This window comes from Corvus kubaryi, unplaced genomic scaffold, assembly GCF_017639235.1.
Source record: "Corvus kubaryi isolate FWS band 111438036 unplaced genomic scaffold, C.kubaryi_AGA036_p1.0 37398, whole genome shotgun sequence".
NCBI lineage: Eukaryota > Metazoa > Chordata > Aves > Passeriformes > Corvidae > Corvus > Corvus kubaryi.
This window is the reverse complement of record NW_024581137.1, coordinates 5,507,133-5,520,958: the sequence shown is the minus strand read 5'-3', so window position 1 is coordinate 5,520,958 and position 13,826 is coordinate 5,507,133. Positions and strand designations below refer to the sequence as shown.

At 37.4% G+C, this 13,826-nt stretch overlaps 1 protein-coding gene across 4 annotated transcripts in view; it reads right to left on the bottom strand.

The window, feature by feature from the left end:
- Window positions 1–13,826, bottom strand: part of SUGCT (succinyl-CoA:glutarate-CoA transferase) — a 346,592-nt gene that overhangs the window by 213,390 nt on the left and 119,376 nt on the right. For all 4 annotated transcript variants that reach the window (XM_042044442.1, XM_042044439.1, XM_042044440.1 and 1 more), the window contains one exon: window positions 1,006–1,077. In XM_042044442.1, the coding sequence (XP_041900376.1) occupies window positions 1,006–1,077 (72 nt within the window). The remainder of the gene's footprint in view (window positions 1–1,005; window positions 1,078–13,826) is intronic.

The following is a 13,826-nucleotide window of genomic DNA, read 5'->3' as shown; positions in this document are numbered from 1 at the left end:
AAAGAAAACCCATTGAGCAAATTTTGAAGAGGTTAAGAGCCAGTTCAAGTAAGTGAAAGGAGAACCCCTCGAGATAGTGAGGTGGGGATACATACCCCAAACTGTACTAAAAGAGAATCAAAACAGCACTGTTCACTTACTATGTATTCCAGTTATTAGTGGTGAACTTCCACAGAAATGTGAAATGTCTGACATGAACAAATGGAGGAAAATAATGCTCAATTTCCTGAGTGTCATTAATTTATGTTAAATATCCAAGTTCCTAGAGAAAAAACACAATGGCCAAAAAAGGTAGACCTGTAATTTTTAAAAATGTTGTCTAATGCTATATGCAAAAATTCTTTTGTCCCAGTTTACATGTTACTGGGGTTGTTTGTTTGGAATGTTGACACATTTTATATAGAACTTTTTTTTTTAAAAAAGATTGTTCTTCAACATCATATCTCTGCACCACTCCAAAATCAGTCCACAGTCCTGTAACAGTTCTTTTCTAAGAAGTCCACAAGTTTCTCAGTGAGCACAGATCAGCACATGGTAGTGCTCCAAAGGGCAATGTGCTCGGGTACTGATTCAAGTAGCACAAGAACAACCCGTCCCCTAATGTTGCCTTGTTAATACTTTATCATGTATTTTATGGAGAAACAGCGTCACATTTCTTTCTGAAAGAGACACCAGTGTGACTTATATGACATTCACTCTTCCAAAATCAGAAGGTTGTTAGGTTGTTCATTTTTTTTTTTTTAGTTGATCAGATGTGCACAGGGGCAAAAGGGCAAAGTACTTCAAGTTTCAGAACTGGTGTGTTCTGAATTCAGGGCCAAAACACAGACCCCGTATCAGTCCCCTAGATGATCAGCCAGAGCTGCAGGATTAGAATTTATACTCACCACTTATTCCCATACCAAAAAAGAAAAAAAAAAAGGAGAATAAAGAAGCAATCGGCATCTTAATTTTCCTAGTGAGAATGGAAACTGTTACACATTTCTGTACTCTCGCCTAACACACCTTGCACACAGTGACAAACTGATGATCATTTCCAGCTCCCACCACAATGTAGCCATCCTTGGTCTTAAACGCCTAGAAGAACAAAGACAGGTGATAAGCTGAAACTAAATTATAACATATTAGCACATCTTTGAAGTGAAACTTTGTAAATAACATTCAAATGACATCCTTAAACATTTCCATTCAGATCCAATCTCTAGTTCTATAAAAGCAGCTCAAAGTCATCCATCCTCAAAGATGGATAAGGCACTTTTGATTTTTTTTCTAGAGTTGAGAAGTTATCTTGGTTAATAGTTTATTTACTGAAAGTGTGTCATGAGCCACCCTGAAACTTAATGTGTCCCACATTCACAGGACTGAGGATTACCATGATAATGTTTACTTTCCAGGAGGTATTTATTCAGCTTCACTCTTAGCTTGACTCAGAGCAGACAGCTGCACTGAAATGTAACAGATCCTGACCAAATACACCAAAAAAATTGCCAAATATCAACTACAAATTAGGAACTCCCATGGGAATGAAAGGGATAGACTGTATCTTCACAGCTCTGCTGCTGGACATTAAGCTATCCCCTTGGTCATTGGTCTCAAGACAGATCTCCTGGAGGAAAAGGGACTTCTCCAGCTTTAAAGATTTATTTTTTACTTTTTACTTCATTACAGTGGCCTTAATGGCACATTTCATGGTGAACACAACATTGAACTGGGCAGACCATAACAGCTTTCATTTCAGTCTAAACCATCTCACTTAGATTTTCACTGAAAAAAAGAAAATCTGTAATTGGCAACAATTTTTACCATTGTGTTAGGGCGTCCTCTAAAACTGGATAATGTGAACAGATTCTTCTTTTCTCCACACCTCTTTCTCATAGTGTGTAAGTGCAGTTTCAGTCATACATATTACCAGCCCAATTTTTGCAAACATTTGGGAAAAAATTCTTTCACTATGAATTTGACTTCAGTGTAAGAAGCCAGCATAGGCTGGTGCACTAATGGTGGCAAGGTCTTGCAACACTTTCTTGCGGAGAGCAAAACTCATCTTCCATTCCTATAAACCTTTTTTTTTTTTTTTTCTTTTTTTTGATAAGCTATCATGTCCTGATTTAAAGGTGGGAATTCACACAATAAATTTTGGTAAACTTACACACAGATATAAGTCCTGGAATGGAAACACTTTAATAGTCAAAATTCTTCTCATGCCACAGTGGCTTATTCTTCTTCACAGAGAGCAATATGTTGAGAGTAGCATCTCAACTTCCAATCTTTCATACAGACACAAATATGTTCACTAAGACTCTTTTACCATCTGGCATAGTCAAAGTTTTAAAATTGTATGTTGACAATCATGTCCACTGAAATGCAAGTAACTGTACATCGTAGTTATAATATCACCCATTTGCTCTTTCTATATTTCATTTCATGGTGAATAGTATTGGCCAGTTATAAAGTTTAGCAATTTATTTTTCACACATCTAATTACGTACTTCAGTCTAAGATTCTTAGCAAGCAAAGATAAAAATCAGCAAACAATTAGTCCCAAGCATGCAATAAAGTACCACTGACTTGGCCCCCATACAGTGAAAATTTAGTAACATACATAACGTAAAGGTACTACATACTCAGGCTGAGAAGAGCAGTAAGCACAGAAAAAAATTGGATAAAAGAATACAAAAAAAGATTTGTATGTGAACACTTAAACATTCCTTAGATAAATCTGTTCAAAAAGACCTCTGTCTAAAAAAATAATGGCAGACCCTAGTAAAAGAATATGTAAGATTTTCCCTCCCAGTAAATGGCTTTTAGTGGGAATAGTTATGAATTAAAACTGTCAGTATAAACTTACTACCTTTAGTTACAGGCAAAATCTGTTTTCTGAACACCCTGCCCCAATCCTGATTTATCTTTGCTGATGTTCAGAGTTCTAAAACCAGCCTCATGCATGTCACACAAATTGTGGGTCAAACACTGTATGTATCAGGGTGCATATATCAGGGTGCATATACAGGGTGCATATAATACAGTATAATTTTTATTGGTGCAACCACCTTCTACTTCCTGTAAACACAAATTAGAATTCTTTTGTACATTCTTTTAAACTTCTAGTCGGGATGCCTGGTACAGATTACAAAGCTTACAGCAAATGTTGTATGTGCAGATTCCCTTCCTCAGCACTTCAAAATGTATTTATATTGGTAGTATGGGCAACTCTTAGAGAGTTTATTATTTATCAGCAACTTCTTTTGAGACACATCTCTGTAAGAAGACTGCAATCACACAATAGCTGCATACACTGTGAAACATGCATCTGTACCCACTGGCTGCCCATGCAACAGCGTAAGTCACTCTAAATTTAAGGGCCTGGTTATTAGCATGTGTGCTTCAGTTGCTTTGTGGAATGTGTGGGAAAACTGATTATTCTTAATTGCACTGTATGTCTAAAAAGCTAAAATAACAATCATGTCATCCTTACACAACAAAAATGGTATCATAATAAATGCAGCAGTGTCTTTTTCCATGAAGGCTAACTCAAATGTCTTCAGCTGCTATTTTAAGCTTCCCATTACAAAACAGCTGATTATTTGCCAGTCATTGTTGCTGATAAAGCAGAAACTTCCAAATGTTACTAGCACAATACTGATGCCAACATTTAAGGGTGACAATGGTTTTATTCATCACCCATAAATGTACACACACTACAGGTTACCACAGGTTACCGTCTGGTCACAGAAAGCTTCACAATCTTATTATACAAAGGAGAGTAAGGGCAAAGTGCAGACAGATTTTAATGAGATTTTGTTTTGATAAACTGCTGTCCATCACATCGAATCATTTCACATTAGCGCAATAAAAGGCACAACACACAAGGCAAAAGTCCTTTTTCCCTTCCCTTTTTTCTGAAGAATGAGGCCTTCTGATAAGATTCTTCAGAGCACAGGCATGAGTTAACCTGCTACTCCCACGAGGTATCCTGAGCAACAGCACATCATTTGGTGAAGACAAGAAACAAATACCAAGCAAAAAATTATTTGACATCTTAAAAACGCAGAGAAAGATTGTGAGCATTCAAAGGTGTAGCTTTTTCAGTGTGGGGCAAAAACTTGAGGGTTTCTAAGAAAATAATCTGTAAATTCACATTGAATGATGTCTAGTACATGACATCAACACATGCATGTTCAAAGGCAGATCTCAAGGTCCAGTGTGCATGCATCACCACCTCACACTGTCAAATGGATGTTACAGGACCTCGTTAAGACTCAGCACTTTTCCAGCTTTGATCCTAGAGCACAGTGTATACCTGAGATACTTGGTGTATTGAAATATTTTAATCTCCCTAAACACATGGCATATAAACTCTATCCACCTTCAGGAATGTTCTGTGTGGTTTACAAGTATTCTCCAAATATGCTACATAGACTACACCATAAAGACATAGGCCAAACTTAACCTAAGTTATTACCAGAGCAAGAAAAGTCTTACTGAGATAATGAGGCCAAAAGAGACTTTTTTTCCACTTCTCTGTCAGTAGCCTTTCAAGATTTGCCAGCTTTGAAGGCATTAAAGAAAGACCATTAATCTTTGTATTTATTGCCTGCTTTATGAATTTTTAAGTCTGCATGTGCCATGGCAATCATCAATCATACACAAACATATTTGCATGTGTTTCAATTTGCATGTTGATTCCACAAACAAAAACTAAAATATAAGGGACCAGTCAAGAGATATGGCAATTCCAATAAAATGATTGTAAGTCTAGGTCAGTTTTCCATATTTGAGCCCAAAACACAGAAATCAAAACAACAAGAACATTTGCAGTTGTGTATGGTAATGGTCTACTCCCCTTCATCAGGTATTTATACACATTCATAAGATCTCCTTGAGCCTCCTCTCTGCCTCTTTAGGCTAAACAGTCACAGATTTCTCCTCATATGAAAGATGCTTCAAGCCCTTAATTATTTGCTTGGCCCTTCACTGGACCTGATTCACTATGAGCATGTCCTTGTCCCAAAGCCCCCAGAATTAGACTCTGTTGTGGAACCATAACTGGATTGAGTGGTTATTCATCCTCAGTGATGCTGAGCAGAGGGAAAGATCACCTCTTTTGACCTGTTGGCAATTTTCCTCCTAATACAGACCAGAACGATCTTTCTCACAGGGGCACATTGCTGGCTCATGTTCCATTTTTTGTTCACCAAGACCTCCATGTCTTTTTCTGCAAAGCTGCTTTCCATCAGGTCAGCCTCAGTCTGTACTGATGCATGGGATTATTTCCTATCATGTACAGGACTTCATACTTCCCTTTGTTGAATTTCATTAGGTTCTTGATGGCCTGACTCTCCAGCCTGTCACAATCCCTCTGAATGGCAGCACAGCCACATCCTTGGTGGTGTATATCTTGGTAGATCATCTATCAACCATGATTCTCCATTTTGTACATTCCACAGATTTTGGAGACCAAACAATACTTGGAGAGACCAACAGAACAAAGCATTGGGTTTTTCAAATTTTAGGATTATTCCATATTTAGGAGAGGTTAAAAGGAGAGGTTAATTATCTGAACATATGATTATTTTCATTACCAGTTACCATATTGGCCTGTTTACTGATAATGGCAGTCAATGGTAGAAATACTTGAAAGTTTCCAGACCTCCTCTAGGAGGAACATTCCACTACATCAGATATGGTAAAAATGATGTATTACTCATATTTATGAGCTTTCTTATCTCATGTTCCTGTGTGAATAACAATTAGGATCTGTATAGATACTTAAAATCCTTTTTCATTGTGAATACCTGATGTTAGATACCCTTGGATTTGAAGTATCTTTCAAGACAGCACTGCCTTTTGATTCATAAACTTGAATAGTAGCATTCCTAAAAGCATCCAGCTACGAATCATGAGGGGAACAGTTGAAGGTTTTGGGAGAGTCAGTATGTATTGGTGAATTTTGGAGCAGGATTTAAAGGGACTTAAATTTTTGCATGCCTTCTAACTGCTCTTGGTCTTACAGGCCATGAGGCTGATTGCTTCAACTGGCATCATCAAACAGCTTGCTTAAGATTTTGGAATGACGCTATCCTCATATAAAAGCTAGATACAATATTTCTGTACATTTCTGTGTTTGTCAGCACAACAGGCAGCTCTCTCAGATGGCATTATGGCAGAACACTCCTCTGGTCTCCCTCCAAAGGCTGGCGTAGGAGAAAGCAGCTTCATGTGGAGGCTGAATGAAACTTGGGGCCAGCTGGGATCAGTGCAGAACAAAGACACCTTCTTGTGAAGTCTTAAACATAACACCAGGAAAAGCCAAACCAGTATTTTCAAACAAACCTTGGAAACATATCACCAAAAATTTTTTAAGAGATTGCTTTTCGAGTGTCACTCCTTCCTCTCCCCTTCATTTTCTCATTTACAGAATCAGTGAGATACTAGATGACCATACACAGGTCTTTGTTTATAAGCTTGAAGTACTTCCTTGCTATTAATGGGTGTAGTCAAACAGAAGAGCTGATCTCTTGCAGGCTTGAAACCACAGAGTTTTATTGCATAATTTTTCTTCAATTAGACTTTGAAGTTTTCCAGTGCAATATTCAATTCCATGCAAAGGTCATTTAAGGACAAGCATCATCTAGTCTTAATGTAGATTAAAGGCTACAATTAAGAAGGTGATGTATTCATGATTTGACTGATATGTACAGGCTCCCTTGTCCTTCCAACCACGTGTATCTACAGTATATGTTGATTTTTCTCTCTCCAAACTGATCTAATGAACTACAGTGTAGGAGATCCTCAGTTTTGCTTCAGATCCAGAATCATTACATTCCTTCCAGATGGGATAAACTTCGCACATAATTTCTCTAACTTTACATACTAGTTTGAATAAAACATCAGCTGTGCCACAGAACCATGGAGGAGTCATATTCTTTTTTCTTTCAAGGGAACAGCACAATCCTTTCATAACAACTTAATATTTAATTACTGTAACAAATGGGAACAAGACCAAGAAGTTTGGTCAGTGGTAGTTCTGAGCAATACACATAAACCATAAAGACCACACACTTTGAAACTATTTGCCTACTTTGCACTCTCTTTTAGTGAAAGCAAACAGTAAAAATAAAAAAATGTAAATTTCATGGACTGGATTAATGAATGCTGAATGTTCTCACCGAGCAAACTGGAGAAGGGCATTCCACACCAAGATTTCATTTTTCCTCTCTGATCTTTTCCACCTACACTACTTGTGTCTCGCTGCCCTACTATGTTGCAGGACATGCTATCTTGCAACTTCACAGCTGTCAGTCTGCCAGACAGATTAGCATTAACTATATCAGCTATAATTCTCTTGGGGAAAAAAAAAAGTTTGACTGGATGCCATGAGTTTCTAGGAAAGGTGTTTATGGCAAGAGTGGGAATGATTACTTTGGCCTCTGAGATGAGGCAGAACACTGACACTGATGTCAAGGAAGGCACACCACAGACTACCAGCCAGGGATATGATTCCCTTCTACAGAACCTACAACTCATTAGACAATTTTTCTGATCAGCCTTCAAGTTCCATATATGTGTGAATCCAGAAAAAAAGTGATGTTGCCTAACTGATCCATGATCAAAGCTGATTAACCATTAAAAGTGCTCTGAATGCACCTTCCTGAAAGGGGCAGCAAAGTTTACACAAAATCACAGCATCAAACAAGGATATTTGTATTTGGCATTATAGTGTATTATTCTCAACACTCTTTCAGGAAAAAGAACAGCTTAGAACTGCTCTCCAGACCATGGCATGTTTTTATCTAGTTCTTGCCTAATGTGAGAATTATAAACTGCTGGAAACAGACTGAATCCAAGGCTTCTCCAATCCCAGCTCACTGTCCTTAAGAAACAGGTTGGAGACAGGATCTCTGTCTCTCTCTCTCACTTACTCTTCATCTGGCCATACAGTATTTGCACTGTTCATTTCCCAATTGACTAGATGCCACACACAGATCTGTAATCTAAAAGTACCGGTTGGGCAAACTATTTACCAAATAGACTTTTACAGTTGTTACTTCATATTCAATAGTGCAATGAAGGTTAACTTTGGATTGCATACCCTCATACTTTAAGACAACGCTTTTTTCCAGAATATCTCAAAGAACATATGCTACCAAGGAAATTAAACTATTTTCTTCATTTTCTAATGCAATATACATTTAGCTTCATCACCCAAAAAGACATTTAAAAACTCATGGAAGAACAGTGAACAGCTTTAAAGTGGGAAACTTGTCACTTTCCCAAATTTCTAAAAATTTAAATACCTAAACTATACCTCAATTAAAAATAAATTATCTGGTACTGTAAACTGGCATTTAAACTGTTTCTTGCTGTTGAAAAATATCAGGCACAGAATCACATTCTCCATTGCCACATTAGTTTTCCATTAGTTTTTCAACAATGAAATTACACACACACAGACACACACACAAAATAAATAAACTTTAATCACAGTATCACACTGGAGCCAGTGTAATTAGTGTTGTGTCAGCATTTCCATTTAAGCCACTATTTTCGAGAGGTTTATAGCACAGCCATAAAAATTCAGTTAGGTTGAAATTAAGCAAACGAGGTCTTATACAGCAAGCAACATTTGAGTATATATACAGACAGCAGCCAGTTACTACTTATATGGGAATTAAAATAGACGTTTACTGATTTTAAAGAGCACTGCAGAGCCATTTTTTAAACAATATTTTTCTCAACATTTATAATAATGTCTCAAAAGCCTGGATCCAAGATATGTTTCCTTATTCTTTTTCCTTCTCACACAATAGTTCACACAATTTCTTGCAGTTTTGGGATTGTAAGCATTTTATTTTTGTTTCACTTTTAAAGGAAAAGAATGCAATGAAAACATTTCTTTTGAAAAACAACACACATTACCACAGTTTGATCCTGATTTAGTGATGCAGAAATGACAAATATTTCTTACACCTTCCAATAATCATAAGATATAGCTGTCTGGAAAATCTGAGTACTCAAATATGAGGTTTTAAAAATACTATTTAGAATGTAATTCTAAATGAGGTCTTATTTCTGTTTTTAGTAGAAATCATCAGAGCAGGATTTGTGTCACTATTTCTGTCCCTTTTCCCTCTCTACTCTTTGACATTAAGTCTTTTAGTGGTACAGTTTCCAAAGATGAGTTTTGTAATACTGACTACGTTTTTGGTAACTCAGTATGAGTCTGGGATCATACTGAGTCCTACAATCAGTCTGGGATTTCAAGTTGCAGACAGATGACCCAGTGCAAGTAAACTAGAACTCGGACTGGGCAGGCAGTGCTATGAACTTAAAGGTCTCAATAACTTCGTGTCCTGCTATAAGGAAGGCCCTTCAAAAAACTGAGTGGAATAATTTGTTTCTCAACAACCAGTCAATAGAGAAGAACAAGGAATCAAATTAGCAATGATGCTGGTGACAATCAGAAAAAACACCAATGATGACAATTACAGCACTGCAAAATTGGCCAGGTTTCACAGTTTGGCACTTCCATAACTTAAAATAAACAGCAGTCATGTTTGAAAATTGCCATTTTTCTGCAGAAAGCAAAATTACACTACATTCTGCTAATGTGCTTTTGCCCTATTTTAGACTTTTTTAATGAATATGTCTCTCAAACATTGTGTGATCCTACCTACTCCTCAGTAAACACCGTATAGTGAACTAAGGATGGATTTCAAATATTTCAACCTTGACTCTTCAGTATCCTTGATTTGTGGTTTCAAGTCAGACTCATTAAGGTTCATTGCATGTAGTCTGTTTTAGTTTAAAACACTAATTTATCTCTAATCAAGGATTTAAATATTGAACTGGCCAGACATCTAGGATGCATGTTATTTAAAGTTCTGAATGTATGCCAAAAAATCATTGCCAGGCCATAAGAATAGTGCTGATGAGATCTATTAAAAAAAAAAAGATTAAAAAATTGATGAGTGGAATACTTACTTATGTCTAAAAAAAGGTCAGAACCACACTTCCTCTTAATTTTCCTGTAAATTTCTATTAGGTTTCCTTAAAACTATAAAATTTAGACTTCTGTTTTTCTCCAGTATTTTTTTAACCATCTCCTTTATTCTGAGAAATATTGAAATTTAATATCACATTAATGGAATTAAAATTCTATCTTCCTAAAATTTAGCATTATTTAAATTGTTAAAGTTTGAAAATCACTACAATTAGAAACCAAAATATTATGCCTTTTGTCAACTTACTATCTTGCTGGCCAATATTTAACCAATTTTTCATTTTATTACCTAATCTGTCGAATTATCTACCGATGAAGAGCTGAGGAAATCTGCATAGTGGTAGCTACTATATTGGTTTTTATCATAGATCTCCATGTCTATGGCTTGAAGAGGACTTTTGCATAACAAACATAACTATCCTTTACAAAAGAACATGTCCTGGAGAATTAACGCAGTATAAGTGTGCTTTCGTTATCACACCCTAAAATCTACATCCACCTTTGTAAAAAATCATCTCCTTGCAGCCCCAAAATCTGATGGACATAGGTATACCAGTAAAACTGTGAGAAAAGACAATCGGAGGAGGCAAAAGGAGAAGTCGAAAATTCCAGTTTTCAAAATTGATCCCACATTTTTCCCCTTCAGACTTGAAAGGAAAAAACCCTTAAGTTTTCACTCATAGGTACTCATGTTACTCTTTAACAAACTCTTCATTCTTATGAATTGCTAGGCTTATACTGAGGTTTCATCTTGCTTTAGGCAGCCATAACACTTTTTTTTGCTCTGGATGGCTGAGGGGCAGCCTGCTTCTCATACATGATGGTATGAACATCCAAAGGACAATCCTGATTTAATCATGGGAGATTCATAGGAGTCTGAGCTTATTTAGGGCAGGATTCTGACTCTGAAGACCACCCAGTACAAGTTTTAATTTCTTGGCATGACCAGCAAATTTACTTATCACTTTCTTAAAGAAAAGCCCAATTGTAAACCAAAGTGGTGAATTCAAAGGTTAAGGACTATATGTGCCTCTGCCAAACACTGTGACATCAGGAAAAATGCAAAATTACTGCATTTTTTGCCCCAGATAATTGCCATAAACTGTTTAAGTTATGAAAGCATTAAATTTTATACAGCCAATTCTGCACCCTTTTTATTTGTTATGTCCTCATTGATGTTTCTGCTGATTTTCATCAGCATCAGTGCTAATTTGATTCCTTGCTCTTCTCTGTTGACTGGCTGTCAAGAAACTCACAAATTATTATTCCACTCAGTGTTTTGAAGAGCCTTCTTTATAGCAGGACAGGACACTGTAACAGCATCACTGCACCTCAATCAACTGACAAGTGAGCGTGAACACACACTGCTTCTGCTGGAGTCTTTAGCAAAAAGCACCATTGTTTCACATATTTTCATAATAAATTATTTAGAGAAAGTAACCCACAGCAAATATACATAGCATAATGTTAAATTAGTTTAATTAATTAGTCAGGTGCAGCCAAATAACTTTAACACTATCCAGCCACTGCAATCCATACACCACAGCACAGTCATGTTACAGTCTACATGCAAACAGCAAAGATCTCCTGTAAGAGTGAACATCTCTTAAAGAGTGAATGAGTCTTGTCACAGAAATGATCCCAGCTCCCAAGGGCCCCAGTCTGGCTATGGCGAAGGGATGGTGCCAGCAAGTCTGGAGGAGCAGCCTGGCACCTGACCTTCATCATGCTTTCGCCTCCCTCTTTGCTGTGTTGGCGAAGTCAAAGGACTGGTTTCCTAATGATCCATACGGCCTTCTGGTGACACTGGGGTTGGCATCAAATGGGCAGCATCAAGCCCAGCACACAGGCCTGCCATTGTGCTGGGAAGGACTAAAATGGGCTGCTGGCAGAAGCTTGGCCTGTTCTTGCATCCCTGATGACAGCCTGAAGTGCTGCCTGCCCACTTTTCCCTGGAGTTGGCTATGAAATGACCTTTCACAGAAAAAAGGTTCTTGTCCCTCAATTATATGAAGCTGATATCTGATTTCCTCACTTGGGGAGGGGGAAGAAGAAGCTAGTAAGAAGAGGTGCATAGATTTATAAGGGCACTCTTCTTCCCCACAGGGGGCTGATGAAAGCATAGGGATGTTTTAGACCTTCCTTTTAACAGTACCAAAAAATAATAACATAGAGAAGAGTAACAAAATGAATTTAAATGGTTATACTAATTAGTACAGAGACAGTTTCAGTAACAGTGGGATTCTGGTATATTTAATTTCCTTCCAATATACATTTCCTTTCACAGGTACAAAGCTTGGGCATTTTAATAGACATTGACAAAGCTGTGCTTGTAAGTGGGAAGGATGGCTGCTAGAGAAAATTATGCAGGGAGGCATACCAATTTTCACATCAAGTTATGTACTGAAGCATAAGATTTTGTAGACAAAGAATGTGTTTCTCCAGCTACTTGATCTGTCTTTTTCTTTTCAAAATCTGCACAAGTTAAAACAAAATACACCAAGTAAGCAATCAAAGCAACCTTAAGCTGCCATAAAGAATCCAAAATAACTGAAATGAGTGATGCATATGGTTGTGCACTGGACTTCAGCTTCCAAATGAAAATGAAGATCCTATACAGTAAGATTTGATTTGTATTCCAAAGAAAACTTTGGGTTTCAAATGTATAAAACAGGAGGGCAGCCTTTCCTTACAGAAGTTTAAAAACTGCTAAAAATCTTTTAGGACTTAAAACCTGATGAAACAGAATAAATAACAGTAAGTCTATGGTGGCATATGATTGCCTACCCTGAGAGTTTGGGCATTTCAAGGTTTAGACGAGACAATTTCTGTTCCTTTATAAGAAACTCTGCAGAAGTACCTCAGAATAAGGATAACTTCCACTTCTAGTGGAAGGTGTCCCTGCCCATGGCAGAGGGGTTGGAACTTAAAAATCTTTAAGGTTCCTTCCGACACAAGCCATTATATGATTCTATGATAACTTCACATTTGTCCTGGTTTTCACCAGATTGCAGAATGTGAACCGAATGTGAACCCTAAGAATCTTCCTGAGCTTCTTGAGCTGCTACAAGTACTTGTAAAATGCAATCCAGAATGAATACACTGCTAATAGTATGCAAGCTGGGACCTAAGGGCATTTCAATAATACCTATGGACAGGTATTTCAATAATACCTATGCAACTTTGAACAGCAGTGCTCATCTCCTACTTGGATGTTTCTGAAAACATCCTGCTGCTAGTCTGCTGTTGACATCAAGAATCATGAACTTAAACAGCAATGAGAAGGGAATGAACATTTCCACCGATCATTAGTACATTTACACTGTTTAAATGCCACCTCCAAGAAACGGTTTGCAGAAACAGACAGCTTCCTTTGGAGGGCACAGTTAAGTTTTCCCTTTCTCTTCTCCTGTCAATTAGCTTATGTAAAGAATGTAAACTTAGACATCACAAAGAAGTTACATCACAAAAGTGTGTTAAAACACAAATCACATATGAGGTGGTAGAAGGCACAGACATGTCAGGAGAAGGAAAGTAAAACCATTATTATCATGTACTTGGGATCATCTTTGCTCCCATCCAGACAACAACAGAAGCAGTGAATAGTAAAAGTGAGAAGGCTGGAACATTTTTCTGGACAACATTCCTACACAAAATGCCTCTTCACATAGGAAAGGGAAGGAAGGACATGGGAATTCTGGAATGGAAATTCTGCAAACCCTAACAAGCTGTCAGTCATTCTGCTAACTGCTCTGCAAACTGCACCTTCCACACAATTGTCCACAGCCAGATGTCCAAGACAGAGGTTTGGCAGGGAAGAATT